Source organism: Poromitra crassiceps (assembly GCF_964638095.1).
Source record: "Poromitra crassiceps genome assembly, chromosome: 2".
NCBI lineage: Eukaryota > Metazoa > Chordata > Actinopteri > Beryciformes > Melamphaidae > Poromitra > Poromitra crassiceps.
In genome coordinates, this window is record NC_139624.1 from 45,682,967 (window position 1) to 45,707,687 (window position 24,721).

The following is a 24,721-nucleotide window of genomic DNA, read 5'->3' on the forward strand; positions in this document are numbered from 1 at the left end:
CAAATGTTTGTTTGTTTTTCAGCAGTGGTCCGGCGTCAATAAAACTCCGACATTTGTTTCCGGCCATCTGTACACAGTAGCGGAAGTTCAAACCTGCTGTGTAATTGTACAGCTGCAGCAGCAAAAAAAAATCGGGAGCTAGCTACATTTTATTACCATAAAACATGCCGGATTATTTGGGAGGCGACCAAAGGAAGGTCAAAGAAGAGGAGAAGGATGACGGGCCCATCAGATGTAAATATCTCTGAAAATAGTTGTAAACACCATTAGTTAGCTAACACTAACCTTACTAACCCAGCTAACCTAACGTTAGCTTAGCTTGCTGCTCATTGCTAGGCTTTTTCACATGGCTAAAATAACCTACGTTATTACATTTATTACACTTGGTATGTTTAACATACAAAGCATAATGCGAGTTAACAGGTCATATGAGAAGACGTAAACCTTTACTAATGTGGTCATGTCAAAAACATGCATTTCGTTTTTGTCGATTCATCGTCAGTTCAATCTCATGACTTGTTTTTCATCTTCATAACAGCTTTGGATGAAGGGGACATTGCCCTGTTGAAAACTTATGTAAGTAACATAGAACTTGTGAAAATGAAAGTGGGCATGTTTTGCTTCATGTTAAGCTTCTGTAATGTCATATTTGTTGTATGTCGACAGGGCCAAAGCACATACTCCAGACAGATCAAACAAGTGGACGATGACATCCAGAATCTGCTCAAGAAGATCAATGAGCTGACAGGTATGTGATTTGGGCCTTTGTGTCGGCTTACTATACTGACAGTCCAACAGTGTTTTCTTCTGTAACTGTAGCCCCAAAGTGACCCCACTACTGTATATGTGTGTGTATATATATATATATATATATATATATATATATATATATATATATATATATATATATATATATATATATATATATGTGTCAGTGATCAAATCATCAAATCCAGCACACCTGGGAAGCAGAACATGTCATGAAAACTCCCAAGGTTCCTGTCGGCACTAGGAAGCTTCTCCTCTCCTAAATACGGCACAGGCTGTGGAAAGACTGCTTTTGAACGGTTGTTTCATGCAGCAGTATCATTTAAGTATACATAATATATGTATACAAGTATATGTATGTGTGTGTGTGTGTGTGTGTGTGTGTGTGTGTGTGTGTGTGTGTATATATATATATATATATATATATATATATATATATATATATATATATATATACACAGTATATATATATATATACACACACACACACATACATGGAGTACAGTAGTAGGGTCACTTTGGGGCTACCATGACTGGTACCAGCAGAAGATCCATGGGCATGTCTGAGCTGGTTTCAGACTGGATGCTGTGTTGTGTGTTTTAAGTCACTGTCATGTTCTGTGGCTCTGCTAGGCATTAAGGAGTCAGACACCGGCCTGGCTCCTCCAGCTCTCTGGGATCTGGCTGCTGACAAACAGACTCTGCAGAGCGAGCAGCCGCTGCAGGTGGCAAGGTACGGCAAGAAGCTCATCATCTCGTATTTACATTAAAACTTGGTACAGCACATAAACCATTATTTTTTCCATCAACACATGTGATGGGCGTAATGTGTGTGCCGAATATGCTAGAATTCACTGCATTCTGCAATTATGTGCATTCTCTTGTGATTATGCTAACAGATGCACAAAGATCATCAACGCAGACTCTGAGGATCCCAAGTACATCATAAATGTAAAACAGTTTGCAAAGTTTGTGGTGGACCTGAGCGACCAGGTGGCTCCGACTGACATAGAGGAGGGCATGAGAGTCGGGTAAGACAGAATTATTATTCAAACATATGAAATATTATTTAAAAAAAAATCTCACTTAGCTCACCTGTCTGATTAGTCTTTGCCTACGCTGATATTTTTAACTCTACGTGTGTCTCTCTTTAGTGTTGACAGGAACAAGTACCAGATCCACATTCCTCTGCCTCCTAAAATTGACCCCACTGTCACCATGATGCAGGTGTGAGAAATTATGTAAACAGTCAAATTTGTTAACATGTATTGCAATTCATATCTCAATTCCAATAAAAGACAAAAAAGGGAAAAACTTTTTACCTGGGCACTTCAAACAGACTACCCGAAGTAAGACATTGGAGCACAGTCTTCAGTGGACGTTTCTTGCAGGGGGTGCAGTGAGTGCTCCAGTGTCTTACTTCAAGTAGTCTGTTTGAAGTGCTCAGGTAAAAAGTTTTGCTATGTACACTGTCCTTCACTGTTGATCACCAGGACCCTTTTATTCCAAACATTTATGAAGTGCATTGGACTTCACTGTTGGGACTTTAAAACAAAACCAAAATAGATTTTCATAAATAAATATCATGTAGCGCTAGGCCTCAAAGGTACTCCAATCCACAGGGACTGAGCTTACTTTTAGTTTACTTTTTTGTATAATGAAAGTGTCTTTGATTCAACAGAGGTATTGAAATAAGTACAGTATTGTTATAAAACCGTTAGTTTTAGCACCAGTATTGAAAGATTTCCAATAATCCTCAGTCTTATTACTGAATCACCCACCACAGCAGTTGATTATAGATGGTGTAGTTCTTCCTCACATACAGTAGCTCTAATAACGCCTCTTCCTCCATGTCTGGTAGGTGGAGGAGAAGCCTGATGTCACCTACAGCGATGTGGGTGGATGTAAGGAACAGATAGAGAAGCTGAGGGAGGTGGTGGAGACGCCGCTGCTACATGTGAGTATTCACTAACCTCTTCCAACACTAACCTCTTCCTCACTGTATTGTCTTTCTAATTAGTGTAAACTAAAGTGATGACACACTATAGTCTTTTTGGATGACTGCATATAGCATAATCTGCATATCTGAAACCAATATGAACTGACGATAACGTCAAAAAGACGAGCAGGGTAACAATAACAAAAGACTGTAGCTATACTTCTCCCACCTGTTTCCAACACATTTCATTGACAGTCTGTCACAGAGTTTTGCCTAAATTGTGGGGTCTCTCCACAAATACCAACCAGGTCGATTTGCTTTTCATTTGTATCCATCGTTGTGTCGTTGTCCTCCATGTTAACTCTGCTCAGCCAAGCTGCCATGACACCAAAATTCTGACGGTTGTCTCAGGTGAATGCCATAAGATTTACCGTACTGATTGTCATGGCAACACTGACAAATTACAACATCCTGATCATGTCTCATGCATCAAGATCAGATTTTGTACCTCATATCCATGTGATCCAGTCAAAATAAGACTCAATGCAGCTTTTTGCTGTTCACACTGATTGATCTGCATCACATATGCGAGGGAACAATCTGAATTGGGAGATTTTGAGTCACTGTGTGAACGACACGTATCCTTGCCGTTAACCAAATTCAGCCAAATATATTTTTTTTTTGTTTTGTTTGTTTGTTGTTTGTTTGTTTTTGCTGCCCACTGCATAACCATAACGCACACATTTCAGCTCTGCACTGATTCATTCTAAATCCAGACTCAAGTTTCCAGTTCAGTCTAGTTTACCTCACTTAATGAAACGGAGCTCTTCTTTTCCATGTGGAAGAGGCTGATGTTCCCTCCTGTGTTTTACTGTGTTCTTCCTCTCCAGCCTGAGCACTTTGTGAATGTGTTTTACTGTGTTCCTCTCCAGCCGGAGCGCTTTGTGAATCTGGGCATCGAGCCTCCTAAGGGCGTGCTGCTGTTCGGGCCGCCCGGCACGGGGAAGACGCTGTGCGCCAGAGCCGTGGCAAACCGCACCGACGCCTGCTTCATCAGAGTCATCGGCTCCGAGCTGGTGCAGAAGTATGTTGGAGAGGTGAGGATGCCAGCAGATAAACACACTCCCCGCTCTTGAGCAAGGCATTCCTCCAAGGCAAGCCCTCTTTAGGCCGTCCATCCGATGTTCTGACGGAATCCTTCCTTTATATAAAAGTGAGCAAGTGGGCTCTGTCTGATTAAATTTTTGTCCCAGTGATGATGTCACAATGCCTATGAGCCCGCACTGCAGGCGAGCCTAGGGTTTCCCTATTATCAACAAATTTGCCTCAAACTTCAACTTGGACTGGAGGTCAACGTTCAACGTTCAAGGTCACTGTGACCTCACGAATGCCATTTCCAAGCTCGTTAACTCAAAATTTCATCACATTTGGCCCAAATGTCCACTTGGACTCCAAGGTTCAAGGTCATTGTGACCTCACGAACGCCATTTTCTAGGCGCTAATACAATATCTCAGGAATGCCTTTACAGAATCTCGGCACATTTGGCACAAACGTCCACTTGGACTCAAGGATGAACTGATTACATTTTGGTGGTCGGTGGTCAAGGTCACTGTAGTCTCGCTGGCCAGCCTCTTCTCCCTTCCGTCCGAGGAGTCTGGCGCCACAGGTCTCCATAACTGGGATAAACCCTCCCCTGCTCTACTCTGCTCTCCCATTCGAGCGACTGTTTCGTTGGCAGCCGGATGTCCGCTCCCGGCTTATTACAAACTCTGTCATTGGCTCCGACCATGTCAATCAGAGCGGCTTCCGCTCCCTCCTCCCTGTGTGTCGCTGTAAATAGTGCCCTGCCGCCTCAGTGAAAACAACAACGCTAACTAGCTAGCAAGCTAACGGCAGAAACCTACACGCTAGCTCGTTGCTACACGCTGAAAACGGCAAGTTTGATTGTTTGAAACTTTTTTCCAATTGCACTGCCGCTAAGCGCCGCCCATCGCAATCCCACTATGGAGACCTGCGGCGCCAGACTACTCGGACGGAAGGGAGAGGAGGCTGGCCAGCGAGACTAAGGTCACTGTGACCTCACGAACGCCATTTTCAAGCTCGGTGTTGCGTGTGTTCTCCACTTGAGCCTTGTTTTATTTATGTATGTGGAGGCCGTAACACTCGGTAACACCATATCTCAGTAACGTCTTGATGGAATTTTGTCACTTTTGGCTCAAACGTCAAAGTCTGGAACTCTGGATAGACATGGATGTCGATTGTCGACTGCTCACTTGTTGGCGGAGGCATATATCTGCGGTGCCACTGGTGTAACGATCGGCGGTGCAGTGCACCGGGGCCCACAGCTGTCAAGGGCCCATGAAAAGCGAGTCTCGCTTTGGGGAGACGTAACGTACTTAAGGTTTCTGCTGCAGTCCGACTCCAAATAAACCTCGATGCTGTATTATGCAGTCAGCACTTGCCCTCGTGTACCTTACTAGGCTAACAAATGCTATTAGCTTTAAGTTTAGTTTACTGGATTCAGTGGATTGGCGTCATCGTATGGGAAAATACGAACGCGTTCTCTTTCCAACGTGTCTTCAGCAGAGTCTCCTGTGAGGTTCTGGTGACATCATTGACCATATATGGAGTTGGAGCAAGAGAGGAGCAATATCCCTTCACGTAGCGTAGCCGGCCCTCTTGTTTAGATGCACAATAGACGGCTAACAATCTGCCTGACGGAAAAAAATAATGAGTGAGTCCATATTTTCTATAACAATATAATTGTTAGTAGGTAGAGCCCAGAGCAAATATTTGCACTGGGGCCCATGGCAATGACGTTACGCCACTGCGCGGTGTGGTCGTTCTAGTTTGTGTGTGTAATCCTGGTCTTCCCCCTTTATTTCTTTGTTTCCCAGGGAGCCAGGATGGTGCGTGAGCTGTTTGAGATGGCCAGGACCAAGAAGGCCTGCCTTATCTTCTTTGATGAAATCGATGCTATTGGAGGTAGAGTTTGGTTCACAGTCCCATTCTATCTTCTGTAAAGTCAGCTATGTGGTGTACAAAATACAATGTATATGTTTTATGATTCTTCAGACATGGCTTTAACCTTCCTCATGGCCTATTCACACGGGACTAACAGACCTGCCAACCTGCACGCATTTTTTGTACCATGCACGCATTTTGGCATCAATGTACGCTGGTACGATTTGTCCATTAAAACTACACAAAACGGCATTGATGCCTGTGATTCAAGATTCAAGAGATTCAAGATTTTTTTATTGTCACTCCGTGGTACAAGTATCACGTGTGAAATTCTTGTGCTGTGGACTCTGTTTACAACATAGTACAAATATAACAGGGCATATGAGTGCAAAAACAACAAGAGACACAACAAGCAATAAGGCAGTACTGAGTAAGCAATAAGGCAGTAATAAGGCAATAAGGCAGTACATTGAACTCAATGGTGCACATGCAATATCTAATGCTGAATTCCAGACATCTGGGACGTGGGTGTTTCCCAGTGGAAAACCTTCAAAGCATTCCAGAGCACAAAGGCAAAACGCAAGCAAGAAACATGGCGGACCGCGACAAACTTTGTTTTGTTTGGCAAATGGCAAGACAGCTTAACAACGAGCAGAGCACCCTCCTTGCATATTTAAAAGAAAATGAGGAGCAGCAACGACACATGAGGTAACATACTCTATTATACATTTTATTTAGGCACTTAATACTTTGGACTACATACTCCATGGTTGCGGCCATTGTTGTGTGACATCAGGCAACTGATTCCCAGCCTAGTGGGGGTAGATTTTTCAGTGCACTTTTCCTAATAGGAGGCCAGAAAATCCAAAGGTTGTGTGGAAGGCAGCATAGTGTGTTCTGTATTGTGAATCCTACTTCACCCTGTGGTGATAATCTGCCCAATTGACGAAAGGAATGAGTCTCTAGCCAATCAGAGGCAGAGGAGGGCGGGTCATGACTTTGGCTTCAACTCCTTGCCGTGGGCGTGTAAACAATTGTTTTTTCCCGCCTCTCAAACATGGCTGCTGCAGTCTTTACAAACGACCACAGCTTGTGGATAAAGCAGATGCACAGAGCAAAATATGGAATTACTTTGCTTACTGTCAGGGCAAGCCTACGGACACAACACAGCCTGTCTGTAAACGATGTTTCAAAACTATGCAGGCGAAGGGAGTCCAACTTGGCCAAACACCGTGACTGAAAGAGAGTCAGGTTAGCGAATGTGATAACGCTAGTAACATACGTTAATTATATGCCCTCAAGGCAAACGATTGTTTTGTGTCAAGCAAACTTTTCCCCCCAGTTTTTGACGAGGCAATAAATACAAATAAATAATATGGTAAATGGTAAATGGCCTGCATTTATATAGCGCTTTTATCCAAAGCGCTTTACAATCAGTAGATAGTCTACATTCACCCATTCATACACCGATGGCGACAGGCTGCCACGCAGGGTGCCTACACACCATCGGGAGCAAGGAGGGTTAAGTGTCTTGCCCAAGGACACAACGACAGCAGCTGGGAGGGAGCGGGGATCGAACCGCCAACCCTTGCGTCATTGGCCAACCCGCTCTACCTCCTGAGCTAAAGCCGCCCCAATTTAATAATAATAAAATGTACGAGGCACTGTACATAAATGAGTTTTTCCCCATCAAGCTTTTAAAATGAATCGGAATAAAATCAGTTGCGCTGCCTCTAGTAAAATAATCATGAGAAACACCTACCAGCGAGAAATAATTTATGAGGTACTTTGGCACCAGACTTTTAACAATTTTAAAGGCCAACATAAGTTTACAATAAAAATTACAATTAAGCCGTTTAAAATGTGCATTGGTTAGATGAGTACGTGGGTGGGCCTTTAAGATGACTCGAATCAGTTTGTTTTGTGCTGTTTGAAATTTGTTTTTTAGACACTGTGGTAGTCCTGAATACCAGGAGATGGCAGCATAATCAAAGTGACTCTGAACTAGAGCCCCTGCCAGAGTGTGTAGAATTGGGCTGTCCAGAAAGGAAGCCTTTCTAACGAGGAACTTTATTTTGCCGTTTATCTTGATGAGGTCCTTTACAGCCATATTTTCACCAGATAAACATTTGTCCAGAATAGGGATGTTCATCAATTATCGAAAATCGATAATTGATCGCATTTGGATCGATTTTTTTAATTATTAAAAAAAAAAAAAAAAAAAAAAATTGACTAGGTTTGGGTGGAATTCGTTCCTCCTCGCCCCACTCCATTGCACAGCCGACTAACGTGAGGTGGAGCTTCATATAGTCTCTAGTTTTCTGGCTGGGCACGGGCCTTTGTGCCAACAAAACTGTTTTAAACATGGGAAATTCACACCGGCATGCGCCGGGGACAGCAGTGTTGGAAAGGAGACACATTGAAATAAAGAGTTCATTGAGGAGAACACGTTGTCTTTCGTATTTTCTGCCATAGGCATTCATTTTGTAAAAAAATTGAAAATCGAAAATTTTCGAAGTATTAATATGATCGATAATCGATAATTGATCGTTAATTTTCACCGATTATCGATTTTGAATTTTTTTCAAAATGAACATCCCTAGTCCAGAATACAGCCTAAATAGTTTACATTGTTCTTTGCAGTTATGAGGGACTCTCCAATCTTCACCTCAAAACCTGGACACCTGGCCAATTTAATCTTGGAACCGAACATAATGGCTTCAGTCTTCCACAGATGGAGGGATAATCTGTTATCTGAAAGCCATTCACATACATTTTTAAGTTTGTCACCAAGTGTGTTTTCCACAACAGATTTATCACTGTGATACTAACAAGACTGAATCATCAGCATATAAAAAAAGGTTACAAAAGGTGGCCGATTTAAAGTCATTTACATATAATAAAAAGAATAACGGACCAAGGATGCTCCCCTGGGGCACCCCCCATCCCAGGAATCTAGACTCAGAGAGAGTACCGTTAACGTCCACCATTTGAGTGCGATTTGATAGGTAGGAGTTGACCCAATTAACACGTTCACTGCCATTGACGAGATATCTCGGCTTACAAAATCCAACGGTTGACTGCCAATGACGAGATATCTCGGCTTAAATTTTTTTTTTTTTTTTTTGACGGTGGGACGTGGATCAACGCCCCCCACGTCTCCTATAAAAATATTGGAGCCACCGAACGTGTACAACCCATTCCACCGACCCACTAAGTGGCGACAGTGCTCTCCATTCTAGAAAAAGCGCGATGAAACCATTCTCATACAGTAAAATGGATTGGCGAAAACGCTTTCGCTTTCGCGCTGATTGCTGGCGGTGGGGGATGGCAAATTTGCATAATAGATTATGGGTGTAACACACTTTGAAACACGCAGCATAAATAAGACCAGAATCGCAAAAGAAACCCCGTTTCTTGGGGTTTCTCAACCGAAACCCCAAGAAACGAGCGAGCCCATCCAGACTTGCCCAGCGGCCGCCAGCAGACAGGAGCAGCAGCAACTCGCTTGTGACACGCCCGCTGCAGCCAAGAAGAACACACACGGAGGGAGGAGTTTGAAGTAGAGGGGTGTTTCCTGCTGTTATGGAGGAAATTACTGTTCAAAACTATTGTTTAGATGTCTGACGTCTTACTGATGCCAAAAATGAATGGTTAAAGTGACTGTTCTATCGAATTTCACAAAAAGCTATTTATCTCAGCTTAAATCTTCAGACGCTGAAACCATGCTGTATTAAAGTGCTAATGCCTACATAACTACTAACTCTACAAACTAACTCTTTTAGACAGAGAAAGCACACATTCTATTAGTTCTTTTGAGATATTTTGTGTTCACAAAATCTTAGCAGAAAAGAATCCTCGGGTCTTGAAAGATGAGCCAGAATCCTCAAAAAAACCCTCTGGCAGAAGCTACCTACAGTAAAAAAAAAATGGCTGGCAGTGAATGTGTTAAGGGCCAACTCCCCGAAACCCAATTTCATTAATAAAATGCTATGGTCCACTGTATCGAAGGCCTTTTGTCAATCCAACATGACCATACCACATACCACATGATGCGGTGTGACGCAGCAGTGCCGGTGTGTGGTACTCAAATTATTTCCCCAAGGTTGGCAGGTCTGGACTAATGTTACCTGGAGATGTGAAGTGTAATAGTTGTAATAGTAATATTTGTAATAGTCATTGTTGAATCTAATTATATGCGAAACAAACTAATTTCTATTTCATAATTTGTTTTGCCATTTAATAATGTTTAATTTCTGTCTTCCTGACATAATACCATAATATAAAGTTTATATGTAGTACTTTTCAAAACAAAAGTTACAAAGTGCTCAACAAACGGGCAGAAAAGGAAACAAAATAAATGTCAGTATAAACTCTGCAAGTAAAATGGAGGCAGCAGTGCGGAATCCCTTTTATAATATTTTATAATCTCTTTAGATCCTTTATATTTTATTTGTTTATGTCTTGTATATTTGTTCTTATCAATGTTAATAAGCAGTGCACCAAGACAAATTCCTAGTATGTGAAAACATACCTTGGCAAATAAAAGGATTCTGATTCTGGAACTCTATGGGAAGGTTTTTAAGTGCATTTTGTGCAGCAAATTCCAGTTTTGCTTTGCTAAATCAAGAAATAAAAAAAACTTTACCTTTTATACAATTGTATCCATAGCAACATTGATTTCTGTGAATTTGGCTATCTTGTGCAAATCTGTTTCACGTAATAAAGCGTGTGGCAGGGTTCTGCCAAGGTGCTTGAAGTGCTTGGATTTTGAGGGGAAAAAATCAAGTCCTGGAATACCTTGAAAATAGCCCCTTTTTTAAAAGGTGCTTAAAAGTCCTTGAATTTCACATGAACCACATAACGCTGTCTGTCAGTGACTGTCACGTCTTATATTTTGACCAAAGTTGGTATTAACTCATTCATGGCCAGTTTAGGACTGCCAATATTTAGCACAGGCCAAAGATTTTCATAATTGTTGGTCATCTTTCAAGACCCACAGTAAATTATCTATTAGCACCAAAGTGATTTGCAATACCTCAAAATGAAGATGTACGTCTCTGGGTTCACCAGGAAAAAAAAAGTGAGCTTTTAGCATGTTCTGTACTCTACTTATAGCCATTTATATACACCCTGTTTTCACCAAAAAGGTCTCTCTGAGAAGATAAATTGCAGAAAATGGCATTTTTGTAAATCACACAATCTCAGGCAGAACTCGCTCTCAATTCTTTTATTTTGAACTGTATTGACATCAGACATGTAAATATTATTCGTTATGACACAAATGACAAAAAAAAAAAATATATATATATATATATATACATGAAGTGCTTTTTTTACATTCAACAATACAGTTTACTCAGTGTGAGTGAGTGTGATCATAGAATAGAATGCAGAGATCAGTGTAGTCTCTCTCTCACACACACACACACACACACTCCTTACCGCGAGATCATCCGGGTCCTGTCGCATTGGAATCCAGTCTTCCTTGCCCTCGACAGGAAAGTGGCCGTGCTGCTTGGCTCTGTGTGAAAGCCATTTCTGTGGCGAGGCTGCTGTTCTCCTCCTCCTCACACAGTTGTGACTCCGTCTCGTCTCTTTCGGGCTGGGACACAGGAACGGGGTCCAGGGACCAGGATCGATCATGTTGGTCACGGGTTTGACTACAACTGATCGATGTCCGCTGCCCTGCAGCAAGCCGATCAGTTCGTGCAGCGTGCCGAGGGGTGTTTCAATGGCGTTTCTCCTCTGCACAAGGAAGCGCGTTTCTCCGTTTTCTGTTTTTGCTCCTGCTCATTTCAAAACAACAGCTGCGGTATGTGTTTGATAACGTGTTGTCGGCTTGACTTTGAGGCTAGGGACCTGATAACATGTCACAGGCTGGGGAAGTCTTTGAACTACGCGCTGCACTAATAAAAACAAAAACACGTCAAACACGTCTTTGGCGTGGATGGCTATTCCTGATAACACGTCAAAGACGTCTTTGGCGGTGAATGAGTTAAAGACAAAAGGCACTTACTGAGGTATGAGCATCTGTTCAAAGTCAAAACAATATTTAGACAAATATTTTCCCATCCCATTCTCACAAGATTGATAATAGAATTAACTTGTTAAAGACTAAATGTAAAATAATGCAAATTTGATGCCCCTTTTGGGCCAAATCTATATTTGAAAATCAATTTTGATTTGAAGTCCTTGAAAATGGAAAAAATTGTGCTTGAAAGTCCTTGAGTTTCGTTTTGTAATGTCTGTATGAACCCTGGTGTGGGCAGTAATTAATTAGCATGAGGTCCCAACGTAACACCAGTCCTCTGAGTAGAACTTTAGACCAGGAAATCACCTTGTGTGGAAGATATTTCTGTCTTCGCTGTAACTGAGAAACTCTTCCATCCTTCTGAACCCTTCCAGGCGCACGTTTTGACGACGGCGCCGGCGGAGACAATGAGGTCCAGAGGACGATGCTGGAGCTCATCAACCAGCTTGACGGCTTCGACCCGCGAGGCAACATCAAGGTGCTGATGGCCACTAACCGGCCCGACACCCTGGACCCCGCGCTCATGAGGCCCGGACGCCTGGACCGCAAGATCGAGTTCAGCCTGCCCGACCTGGAGGTGAGCACCGCACCCCGGCTCACAAACTGGCTTATCGAGGATGTGATGAGGAACAAATGACAAAACAAAAGCAGGATAACAGCAGGAGTACGGAAGTACTATTGAATCAAACAAGCGTGAATTCGCAATAGCCGTGACCACGTACGTACACTACATGCATCCACGCATTAATGCATTCACACACACCCCACCATGAATTTCCAAAATGCAGGATGGCAGGGGCAGGGCCCACCCTACTCTGCCTCTGCCATCCTGCATTTTGCAAATTCCTCCCCACACCAATTGGCATGAACACAAACACACACCTTTACACACACGCTTGACCTCCATGCCAAATTTCAGCCTCCTAGGGTGAACTGTGGCTGCCAAAGGGTGGAGAAATTTTTGTGGACGGACCATCCAACTGATGGAGCAACCTGTAAAAGCGCTGCTGGTCGCAGCTAAAAGTTTAAAGTTTCGGGTGAAAAGGGGAAACGGGTGGCTGAAATCACACCTCTGGTAGTCTCTCCCCAGACTCAAGTATTACGTCGAATCGCTGCGCTTTGAGACTAGGTACATCTCTGGTAACTTGCACAGTTGTCATGTTTGTCTGGGATAAGTACAGATTCCCTGTGTGTAGATAGTCATCATTTCCTTGGTTTCTTGTTGTGTTGTCTGTTTCTTTTAAATTATGGTTAATTCTCGTAAATTTTCAAGACATGAACTCTTTCTGCACATCGAATGGGATCTCATTTGAGAGTTGTCCCTGGGTCTGTGTTTCAGGGTCGTACGCACATCTTCAAGATCCACGCCCGCTCCATGAGTGTGGAGAGAGACATTCGCTTTGAGCTGCTGGCTCGTCTCTGCCCCAACAGCACCGGTAAGAACTAGGGCTGGGAATCACCCCATGACATGATGATATCACGATACTTAAAGTGTAACTAACCCCCAAAACACTTTTTTTCAGCTTTTAATCAATGTATATGGCTTTTGGGGTGGTATGTGAAGGATTCTGGTCAAAATCGCCACATTTGAGACCAAATTGTTACAATTGTACAAAGTGTATTGTGTTCAGCAGCAAAAGTGCATGGCTGATTTGGGACATCGTTAAGTCACGGTGGTGTTTGCACGTGGTGTACTTCAATGTCAATCTAATTGTATATTATCAGTATACTTTATTATGCATTAAATGTCGCGTGAGCCCTTTCTGGGTGCTGTGACAACGCGAGGCGTTGTAGGTAATTGGCTAGTGTGGCTAATGCTAGCTAGGTAGTTATCTTACATGGCAGTAAAACGCCACTGAATAACCAAATTGATATAACTTTTAACCATTTCGAGTAACACTGTTTCCATACGGACCACCAGCATTGATTAGTTGTTTATGACGTGGCTATATTTATAACGTAATCCATTTTTCCGGTTTATAATTCGGGTCTGAATACAGCCAAAGAGTATAGTGGGACAAGAGGAGTGTCTTTCCTTGTTTTTTCAAATGAATCTGGGGGGGGGGGGGGTAGTCCCCCTTTAAGTCACAATACAATATTATAGCGATTTAAATAATAGTATATCGATTCCTAGGCTCGCCCACTGAGTGGGCTCGCATACACAGCTCAGCCGCTGTGGCCTCGCCCACAGCTCGGCTGCTGCGTGGCCTCACCTGCACTATTGGCATGCACAATTGCTCAACTTCGCATCACTGATGACATCACTTACTGATGACCTCACAATTGCTTGAGTGACCATCCCTGATCACATCATGGAGTGCTCGAGTGACTCAGTGCACAATTGCTCAACTTCGCATCAGTGACTACGTTTACATGCACACAATATTCCAGTTTTTGCCCATATTTGGAACATGACAATATTCCGACTAAATGAATAATCCACTAATATTCCCGTTTACATGCAGCTGTAGCTTGCCCTCCCGACACGTGAGGGGGGGGAGATGCAGGTAGGCAGAGTTTTTCTGTTGAGAATAAACAGAGCAGCGCTATTCTTACCAGCATCACTTGGTCCATTTCAGGAGCTTGCTGCTGGAAAGTTTGGCGTTGCGATATTTGCACATCCAAGTCTTTCATAAAAAGTAGGCTAGTAGTACGTTATTACCTCGCAGGCTCGCAAGCACTTTGGTCTTCCGTGGGCACCACTCTCTCTTTAAATATCTCTCTCTTTAAATCGATGTTTCTCATCTGTGAAAGAAAAGCCCACATTTCAGGGGGCCCTGAGAAGAAAAGAAAAGCCCCCTGAAATGTGGGCTTTTCTTTTCGCATGCCAGAGATGATCGATTATATGATTATATCGCCTCTTCTAGTGCTTTCTAGCACACATCAGCTGACCACAAATAGGCAACATGCGTCGCAAACGGCAGTAAAAACCCTGATTGAGACGCATATTCCGCACTGTATACATGATCAAAGAATCCTCATAAAACCAGAATAATACTGGAATAACAAACGTCTTAATCGGAAAAAGGCCAAATTCTGAAAATGCAACTGGAATATGCTGTTTACATGACCCTTATCAAATTCAGAATATTGTCATTTTCCGAATAATAGTGGAATATTGTGTGCACGTGAACGTAGGCACTAAAGATTTACCTGTATGAAAATTTCACATCACGATTATCGTGACCAAAATGATCAGTTATCGTATTATCACGGTATTAGTAAAAAATTGCTGAAAATGTTCAAAAAGTACTGAGACACTGAAATCATTTTACAACATTTTATATTGAAAACTCAGACCCAAAAAGGATTGATACTCACTGAAATAATTTCTCTAAGGCTGCACGTTTACATCTGGGAGACTGTTGCCAACTTTAGTTGATGATGACAGTATTTATTTACCATGTTTTTCAAAGCACGGTACCACGGTTTTAATGATAATGAAAATTTGAAACTGTACGGTTCTCGTAAGGAATTTTATCACGGTTATCATTAAAACCGGTCCGGGTGGGGTCGTCAAAAGGGCCTTTCTGTGTTGAGTTTGCATCTTCTCCCCGTGCCCCCAAAAACATGCAATATCCTGGTTGCTGATGTGGTGCCTCCTCTGGTCGTTAAGGGCGCCTGTTCGGAGGGAGGGGAACTCGTTGGAATAGCGTGATCCTCCCACGTGCTATGTCCTACCAGTGAAGCTTCCCCTGTCAGGTGAAAAGAAGCGGCTGGCTACTGCCCATGTCTCGGAGGAAGCATGGAGCCAGTTTCGGCTCTCCCCAGATCGGCAGAGGGTGGAGCAGCAACCAGGATAAATAAATTAAAATTAGCACTAATGGGGGATAAAAATGGGATAAAAAATCGGGGGGGGGGGGATGGTTATTGTTACATCCCTAGTAGTCACTGATGACGTGAGTGAGAGATCAGTAGTGAGAGAAAAGTAGAGTTTGCACATTGACTGATGATGTCATACACTGTGACATCATCAGTGACATCACAATTGCGACATCACTGATGACATCGATTGCTCGAGTGACATGACCGATGATGTCATAAGACATTGTGACATCATCAGTGACATCATTACTGACAAATTATCACAAATCTCAATGTGGGACCAACAGTGCAGACAGAGAGCCTACTTACTCAATTTTGAATGAATAAATATGATGATGATGATTGTAATGAGATTTATTACCTTTTTTCAACTGCAAATTATGTACCCCCATGACTTACCAATACCAACACTGTCATAAAAACCTATCATAAATGTTGCATGCATTTGACAATTTTAAGAAAATATGGCAATACTTGGCATTCATGCGATACGATATATTGCCACACAAAACATCACGATTCTGTACTATGCTGTATTGATCCCCCACACCCCTAGTAGTAAGAACAGCCACCTCTTGTCTTCTGCCACAGGCTCCAAACTCAATTTCACACTAAAGGTGCTGGCAGGGTTCTGCGCACCCTCGACTTGGAGCCTTGCCGCCGACCAGCGGCGACAGCGAGACTGTGCATACTCGAACGTTAACTCAGCGCGTTGGCTGCAGTACATGTTCAAAACGTTATCGTGTCGTTTACCAAGAACTTGCAATCATGTCAGTGGAGGGACATTTTATTGTCCCTCCATTTCAAACTCATTCCGGTGAGCCTGCAGAAGGCTTTGCTAGATGAGCGACAAGCACTGTTAAATGAGGAAATGGCATTCCCTCATTCCTCACAACAAGGAGTTGACACCGCAGAGTCGCATTTTCGAGGAGCTGCACGCCCCCCCCCCCCCGCCGAGCTGCGGCGATAGGACGCCCAGCTGCGGCGACCCCCTCGGCGCAGTCAGCGCCGGTGATTTCGCTCGAGCATAATTTGCGCTTAAGGCCGTTGACATCTCTTAAAAAATAATCCTTTCTACCTTTTCTTTCTTCCATGATCATTCTAGGGTTACAGGAATACTCTTGACCATTCTGCTGTTGTACTAATTGAAAGTAGTGCCGAAACAATTAAATTGACAGAACATGGATCGACTACAATTTTGATAGCGTTTAGGCGCTTTCGTCATTTATCAGATAGAAATACTAGCTTCACAAATGCTGAGATTTGCTGTATTTCTCAGTTTCATATCATTATAAAATTAATAATTTGTTTTTGTTTGACTGGTGGTCAGACAAAGTAAGACATTTTATGACATCAGTTTGTGCTCTGGTAACTTGTGATGGCTTCTTTTTTTTTTTTTTTTTTTTTTTTTTTTTTTTTACATTTTATAGACAAAATTTGTTTTTCTATAGACTTCTATAGAATTGATGGATTAATCGCTAATGAAAATCATATGATTCTTGAAGCTGCTCTGGAGAAGACCGCAAATGCCTAAAAATCAAGTTTTTGTTCAGTGGTGTAGTACTGATAAGTGACCACAAAGGTGCAGTGTAGCATCATATCCAGTCAGTCACAGATGTACTAGTCTCGCTGGAGGAGTCTGGCGGGGCAGGTCTCCATTGTTTAATTGCGATGGGCGGCGCTTAGCGGCAGTGCCCTTGGAAAATAGTTTCCAACAATCCAATTTGCCATTTTCAGCGTGTAGCAATGAGCTAGCGTGTAGGTTTCTGCCGTTAGCTTGCTAGCTAGTTAGCGTTGTTGTTTTCACTGAAGCGGCAGGGCACTATTTATAGCGACACAGAGGGAGGAAGGAGCGGAAGCCGCTCCGATTTACATGGTCGGAGCCAGCATTGATTAGTTGTTTATGACGTGGCTATATTTATAACGTAATCCATTTTTCCGGTTTATAATTCGGGTCTGAATACAGCCAAAGAGTATAGTGGGACAAGAGGAGTGTCTTTCCTTGTTTTTTCAAATGAATCTGGGGGGGGGGGGGGGGTAGTCCCCCTTTAAGTCACAATACAATATTATAGCGATTTAAATAATAGTATATCGATTCCTAGGCTCGCCCACTGAGTGGGCTCGCATACACAGCTCAGCCGCTGTGGCCTCGCCCACAGCTCGGCTGCTGCGTGGCCTCACCTGCACTATTGGCATGCACAATTGCTCAACTTCGCATCACTGATGACATCACTTACTGATGACCTCACAATTGCTTGAGTGACCATCCCTGATCACATCATGGAGTGCTCGAGTGACTCAGTGCACAATTGCTCAACTTCGCATCAGTGACTACGTTTACATGCACACAATATTCCAGTTTTTGCCCATATTTGGAACATGACAATATTCCGACTAAATGAATAATCCACTAATATTCCCGTTTACATGCAGCTGTAGCTTGCCCTCCCGACACGTGAGGGGGGGGAGATGCAGGTAGGCAGAGTTTTTCTGTTGAGAATAAACAGAGCAGCGCTATTCTTACCAGCATCACTTGGTCCATTTCAGGAGCTTGCTGCTGGAAAGTTTGGCGTTGCGATATTTGCACATCCAAGTCTTTCATAAAAAGTAGGCTAGTAGTACGTTATTACCTCGCAGGCTCGCAAGCACTTTGGTCTTCCGTGGGCACCACTCTCTCTTTAAATATCTCTCTCTTTAAATCGATGTTTCTCATCTGTGAAAGAAAAGCCCACATTTCAGGGGGCCCTGAGAAGAAAAGATTTTTATATAGTTTCATATCATTATAAAATTAATAATTTGTTTTTGTTTGACTGGTGGTCAGACAAAGTAAGACATTTTATGACATCAGTTTGTGCTCTGGTAACTTGTGATGGCTTTTTTTTTTTTTTTTTTTTTTTACATTTTATAGACAAAATTTGTTTTTCTATAGACTTCTATAGAATTGATGGATTAATCGCTAATGAAAATCATATGATTCTTGAAGCTGCTCTGGAGAAGACCGCAAATGCCTAAAAATCAAGTTTTTGTTCAGTGGTGTAGTACTGATAAGTGACCACAAAGGTGCAGTGTAGCATCATATCCAGTCAGTCACAGATGTACTAGTCTCGCTGGAGGAGTCTGGCGGGGCAGGTCTCCATTGTTTAATTGCGATGGGCGGCGCTTAGCGGCAGTGCCCTTGGAAAATAGTTTCCAACAATCCAATTTGCCATTTTCAGCGTGTAGCAATGAGCTAGCGTGTAGGTTTCTGCCGTTAGCTTGCTAGCTAGTTAGCGTTGTTGTTTTCACTGAAGCGGCAGGGCACTATTTATAGCGACACAGAGGGAGGAAGGAGCGGAAGCCGCTCCGATTTACATGGTCGGAGCCAATGACAGAGCTTGTAATAAGCAGGGAGCAGACATCCGGCAGCGACTGAAACAGTCGCTCCGATGGGGAGCAGGGGAGGGCTTATCCCAGTAGCCTGTTTCCGTGCAGCCAGACGACTCTCACAGAAGGAAGGGGAGGCTGGTCAGCGAGACTATAGTACTGGTGTGGCAGTGAGGATTTTAGGGTTGAGGGTCCAGATGATACAGATTACAGTATATCTCAGATACGGAGGAAGAAAGCTCACTCTTTTGAAATCCAACAAAAACAATCGAAACAAAAACAACTAGAACGACCGCACCGCAGGTTTATGCCTCCGCCATTAGTTCATTCTTCAGTCCAAATCGCCATTTGAGGCAAATTGGAAGAAATTCCGTCAAGGCACTCCTGAGATGTTGCATTACAGAGCTTGGAAATTGGGTGTGTGAGGTCACAGTGACCTTCCAACTTTGACCTTTAACCATCAAAATCTAATCAGTTCATCCTTGAGTCCAAGTCGATGTTTGAGGCAAATTTGATTAAACTCCATCAAGGCATTCCTGATATATCGCGTTAACAAGCTTGAAAATGGCGTTCGAGAGATCACAGTGACTTGACCTTTGACCACCAAAATCTAATCAGTTCATGCTTGAGTCCAAGTCGATGTTTGAGGCAAATTTGATTAAATTCCATCAAGGCATTCCTGAGATATGAAGATAGATGATGATAGATAGATAGATAGAATAAAGTACTCTATCATTCCTGAGATATCGCATTGACAAGATTGAAAATGGCGTTCGAGAGGTCACAGTGACCTTGACTTTTGACCACCAAAATCTAATCAGTTCATCCTTGAGGCCAAGTCGATGTTTAAGGCGAATTTGATGAAATTCCGTCAAGGCGTTCCTCAGATATCGCGTTAACGAAAATCGGACGGACATACATACGACGGACGGTCAACCCGGATCCATAATGCCTCCGGCCTGGCTATCGCCTGCGGAGGCATAAAAATAGATTTCCCAAATGCTTCTGAAAGTTGATGTTTTTGCCCATTGGCTTATAATGAAGTTTAGATGTAAAAGACCAAGATGAAGTTAGCACTGTGTTGTCTCTTCCCAGGCGCTGAGATCCGCAGCGTGTGCACGGAGGCGGGCATGTTCGCCATCCGAGCACGCAGGAAGATAGCCACAGAGAAAGACTTCCTGGAGGCCGTCAATAAGGTCATCAAGTCCTACGCAAAGTTCAGTGCCACGCCCAGATACATGACTTACAACTGAGGTCGCTCTCTTTGTGTGCGTGCGTTCATGGTTTGGATTTTTGTTGTGGAAAAGGAAAGTGAAAGTTGAGTTAACAAACAATATTCTGTCTTTCTGTCATCATTCTTGGATCAGTTAAAAAAATAAAGATTATTCCAGAGTTTTGTGTCCACTGAGTCTCAAGCACTGCACAAGGTCCTATCTGACTAAACTTGCTTATCCAGATGTACATGATCTTTGTATGCCACTTTATTTGAAGAAGAAAAGGTACAATGCAAAATATCTCCATCTTAACGAGCTACTTAATATATAATTGAGTCCTAAAATTCTAATTTCTTTAAAACGAGTTATTTGCCAATGGGGTTTGATAATTTCACTTGTAACCGGTACAAGTCAAGAATTTGGTAGAATTGTGATTTTCTTGGGAACAGTGTGTGCCGTGATCTGCAGACTTGTTTCAATATCATTTTATTTTACTCTGCTGAAAACTGACATATTTGGGTATTTAGTAGTGAAGGATTTACATTTCCAGGGTAGAGGCACTTTAGACAAAACTCCATTGTAAGTCAAACCTTTTGATGCTCAGTGTCTCAAACTGCACTCTAGTCAAGTCAAGTTTATTTATCTATCCAGATAAAAAAATAAAGAAAACTCAGTGTGGATGTAAAAGTTATAATATAGATATTTTTAACATTTTAGCTTGATTATTTTTTGCATTTTACAAAGATAACAGGAAAAAGGTGATGAAAGTCAATGCATTCACAGAATTGTTCAATACTATGAAAAGCTGATTGTGACTCATATGGCAGCACCTCTGTATAGCTACCTGCTAAGTAACACAAACATACTGCAAAGTGACCAGTGATTGGTGGTTCTGCTGGCTTGAATACATGAATACCCAGAGTGCAATAGAGGCAAAGTGAATGTCACTTCCTGCTTTTCTCCCTGTACCAGCATGTAAAAAAATATGAATGGTGGTGAACGGAGAGATACGTTACTTTTTTGATCCTGTTTGAATTGTGCCACGGGGTACACATGTTAAATTTTGTCAATTTGAAAGATAACTGCATGTCAAGAAAGTCACAGTTTCTCCTGAAACTTACAATGTAAGGTTTAGTTTTGTCAATCAACTACATCTTGATGCACAATATACGTCACACACTATCAACAATACTGGACTGGCGGGAGAGACGTCACTTACACGACTGGCTGTGCGTGCCACAATTTTACCAAACTGCGACTTTCTCGACTTGCAGTTATCTTTTAAATTGACAAAATTTACCATGTGTTAACGAACACATGTTAAACACATGCCCCATAACGAACGCCAGTACAAACATGACGTGTACTCCCGTGGCACAATTCTTTTTTTGTAATTAACTTTTTTTATTTCATATTAAACAAAACCAATAAACGAACAATACAACAACAAAAGTGAACAAGAAACATGTCAAACCACTACATTTCCACGCTACATACCAACTTACAGAACAATACAATGACATACATCACCACATAACATTTGGGTGGGGGATACAGTACATTGATTATTCCTTTCCCTGATCTATAAAGTGGGCACCTATATTTTAGACCTGGACGAGGGAAAAAGCCAAACAATGGCAACAGGTTCGTGGGGGGAGGGTAAAAAAATAAGATAAGGCTGCACAGTCTTGGTCTATATTCAATTTTGATATTTTAGACTGAAACACAATTCAAAATGTGCTCCCAATTTATTCCAGACCTGTTATCAGTATCCCTGTTCATATCCGAGATTTGTTCCAAACGAAGAAGACCTAGGAATTCAGAACCATGTTTCTATTGTAAAACTGTTTGGTTTACGTATTTTCTAGTTTAGCAAAATGATTATTTTAGCAGCCAAACATGATAGGCCCAAAATTGTCCTATCTTGTTTTGACTTTGCCTGTGCAGTCCTATGCCCCAGTAGGCAGACTGCTGGACAAGCGGGAATATATTTACATTCATTTTTTCTGCAGTCATGTGAAGTAGCTCTGTCCAAAAGGACTTGACTGCCGGGCAGTCCCACAACATAGGCTATGGAGCAAGGTTCCCACTTGTCCACAGCCATGCCAGCAAAGATCAGAGGAGCTTGGATCTATTGTTTTAAGTCTAGAGGGGGTAAAATATGTTTTATGAAGGATTTTCAGTTGTATGACTCTGAGTCTGACTGATTTGGATACAGCTGCAGGGTCCCTCCAGATTCTTTCCCAGTCTATAGGTGCAAGTGAAACCCCTAAATCTTGTTCCCATTGTGATTGTGTCTGAATGTTGAGATGTTGGGAGGAGTAATTCAAGGTCTTATACATGCCTGAGACGGTACCTCTGCCTAAGGCTAAGGACTTATATTTCTTATCCGTCTCAACATCATAGTCCAAATGTTCTTTGGGGAGCTTTAAGATGATTGATTTTAGTTGGTTATATTGTAAAAAATTATTTGTACTCAACTTATATCTTCTAAGCTCCTCAAAGGATAAAATCCTCCCGCTCTCTACCATTTGGGAAATTTCTGTGATATTGTGTTGTTTCCATATATAGTTTGATAATGGGTTCCCTGCAGCTTTAAAGGTTGGATTATGCCATAATGGGCAGGATGCTAACAAAGTTCTTGTGATGCCCATCTTTGTGTGAATTTGTTTACTAATATCACATGAGAACTTGATAATACTGTTATCTAGCTTGGTAGGTGAGTCAGGATAATACCACAGCGATGACAATGATATCAATTTGTTCTTGTCTTTAACCAAGGACTCCTCCAGCCAATCCCAACTGCCTTTACTTCTTTCCTTATTATAGCCCCAAGTTAGGGGGTATCTGGCGTTAAATGCAAGGTAATAGAGGTGCAGATCTGTGACACCAAGACCCCCTTCTGTCTCTTGGCAAAGATAGTATTTTCAAACTGATTCTCTGTTTTTTGTCCTTCCACAAAAAATAGGAGAACAATTTGTTAATATTATCAAACCAAGGCTTTGGAATATATAATGGAACAGAAGAGATTAAAAAAGTTAGTCTGGGTAGAATATTAATTTTTAGCACTTCTGCTCTGCCCCATAAGGACAGAGGCAGGGTAGACCACCTTCTAAGGTCTTCCTTTATGGAAAGTACTATGGGTTGAGCATTTAAATCAAATATTTTATTAATAGGCGTTTTTATCGGTAGGTCGGTATTATGTGTACAGTGTTTCAGAGGTATGGCTTCGCTCGTACTCCCGTGGCACAATTCAAAAAAAATTCACAAGCATGGTGCAGGGATAAAAGCAGGCTGTGACATTGTTCATTTTAACTCTCTATAGACAGTTCAAATATAACACTTGAATATTCAGCAGGAGAACACATCTCAGTAACTAAACATCTGATACGAAGATAGGCGAGACCATAGAAGCAGCTTGTAGTCAGTTTGTGCTGCAATATTGACTGACTGAGAGCCGGTCAATTTACATACTGTAGTTTCCCACCACTAGGAGTCACTTGACCGTGGCAAAAATAAGCAATTCCTTCTCTCTGAGATCCAGCATTACAGTGAAAAATGTTCTAGAAATGCAAAACAACTAGAAAGTATATCTAAATAATTTGTTATATCTAAATAATTCAAGCTCAGCAGACACTGCCTAGAGGAAACGCAGGAATCTGGCTGTGGGAATGTTAGCTAGAAACTAAAATCCAGAAAACAGTACATAATTCCGACCTGGGCCGCACAGGGCTGCAAATCACTCGTATTTAACGCTTCAGGTTAACGAGTCAGTCCGTAAAGCTCGTCTGCAGCCGGGCTCCGCTCTCGTCTTTTCCCTGCTGCCATTCGGCCTTTCGGCCCTCCGCCCCTGATGCCATCTTTTTATCAGGTGATTTGATTGGCCAGAGCGTGGGATGGGCGGGACATCCGGTGTTGACAGTGTAGAACGGCGTCGTGAACGGTGGGGAACACCATGTCAGGGGTCACGACCCCCGTGAAGAACTGTAAGGTGTCCAGCTCAGCCAGCAGAGGTCCTGGTAGAACCAAGCAGAGACATGAGATATGTCAAAACCAGTCAAACGTTTCTTATTCTCTTAAAGGAGCACTCCACCGAAAAACAATGCTGATTTATTTTGCACATGATCTCACACATATCTGAAAACGGTAAACAGTTTTGCATACATTCATTTAGTTTAACAGTTATTGAGAGTTGATTTGAGTTAAGTTTGTGGACCAGTGATGTAATTCATGCACAAATGACATCACTGGTCCACAAATCAACTCTCAATAACTGTCAAAGTAATTAATGCCTGCAAAACTGTTTACAGATTTCTGATATACTACCGATTTTGTAATGATACAAAGCTGGTTGAAAATCGGCAGTGTTCCTTTAAAGACATTCTGATCTAAAGGCTTAAATGCTTGAAAGGTGTTTCATAGACAAATATAAATAGTGAAATTGATCCTATGTATATGAATTTCTTTCCAAAGCCTTTGAGCCAATTCCATTTGTTATTTCATAGTCCTGGGACCCATACCACGAATGGAGGATAAACAGATCCAGGATCTGTCCCTTGATCTGGTTTGGCTTAACGAGATCAAAGCAATCGCACTATTCTGTACCATGATGC

At 42.2% G+C, this 24,721-nt stretch overlaps 2 protein-coding genes across 2 annotated transcripts in view; one reads left to right on the plus strand and one right to left on the minus strand.

Annotated features, from left to right (window-relative positions):
• Positions 1 to 86: 86 nt before the first annotated feature.
• Positions 87 to 20,287, plus strand: psmc2 (proteasome 26S subunit, ATPase 2). Its single transcript, XM_083659447.1, has 12 exons — positions 87 to 234; positions 539 to 576; positions 667 to 748; positions 1,402 to 1,501; positions 1,668 to 1,799; positions 1,923 to 1,995; positions 2,630 to 2,725; positions 3,640 to 3,804; positions 5,606 to 5,693; positions 12,081 to 12,283; positions 13,046 to 13,142; positions 19,990 to 20,287. The coding sequence occupies exons 1-12, from the start codon at positions 165 to 167 to the stop codon at positions 20,145 to 20,147; spliced, it is 1,302 nt and encodes a 433-aa protein (XP_083515573.1). The 5' UTR covers positions 87 to 164; the 3' UTR covers positions 20,148 to 20,287.
• A 143-nt stretch (positions 20,288 to 20,430) lies between these two features.
• The window catches only part of slc26a5 (solute carrier family 26 member 5), a 79,596-nt gene continuing 75,305 nt past the window's right edge, over positions 20,431 to 24,721 (minus strand). Inside the window, exon 18 of the mRNA XM_083659437.1 lies at positions 20,431 to 24,124. Within this exon, the coding sequence (XP_083515563.1) occupies positions 23,976 to 24,124 (149 nt within the window). The 3' untranslated portion in view covers positions 20,431 to 23,975. The remainder of the gene's footprint in view (positions 24,125 to 24,721) is intronic.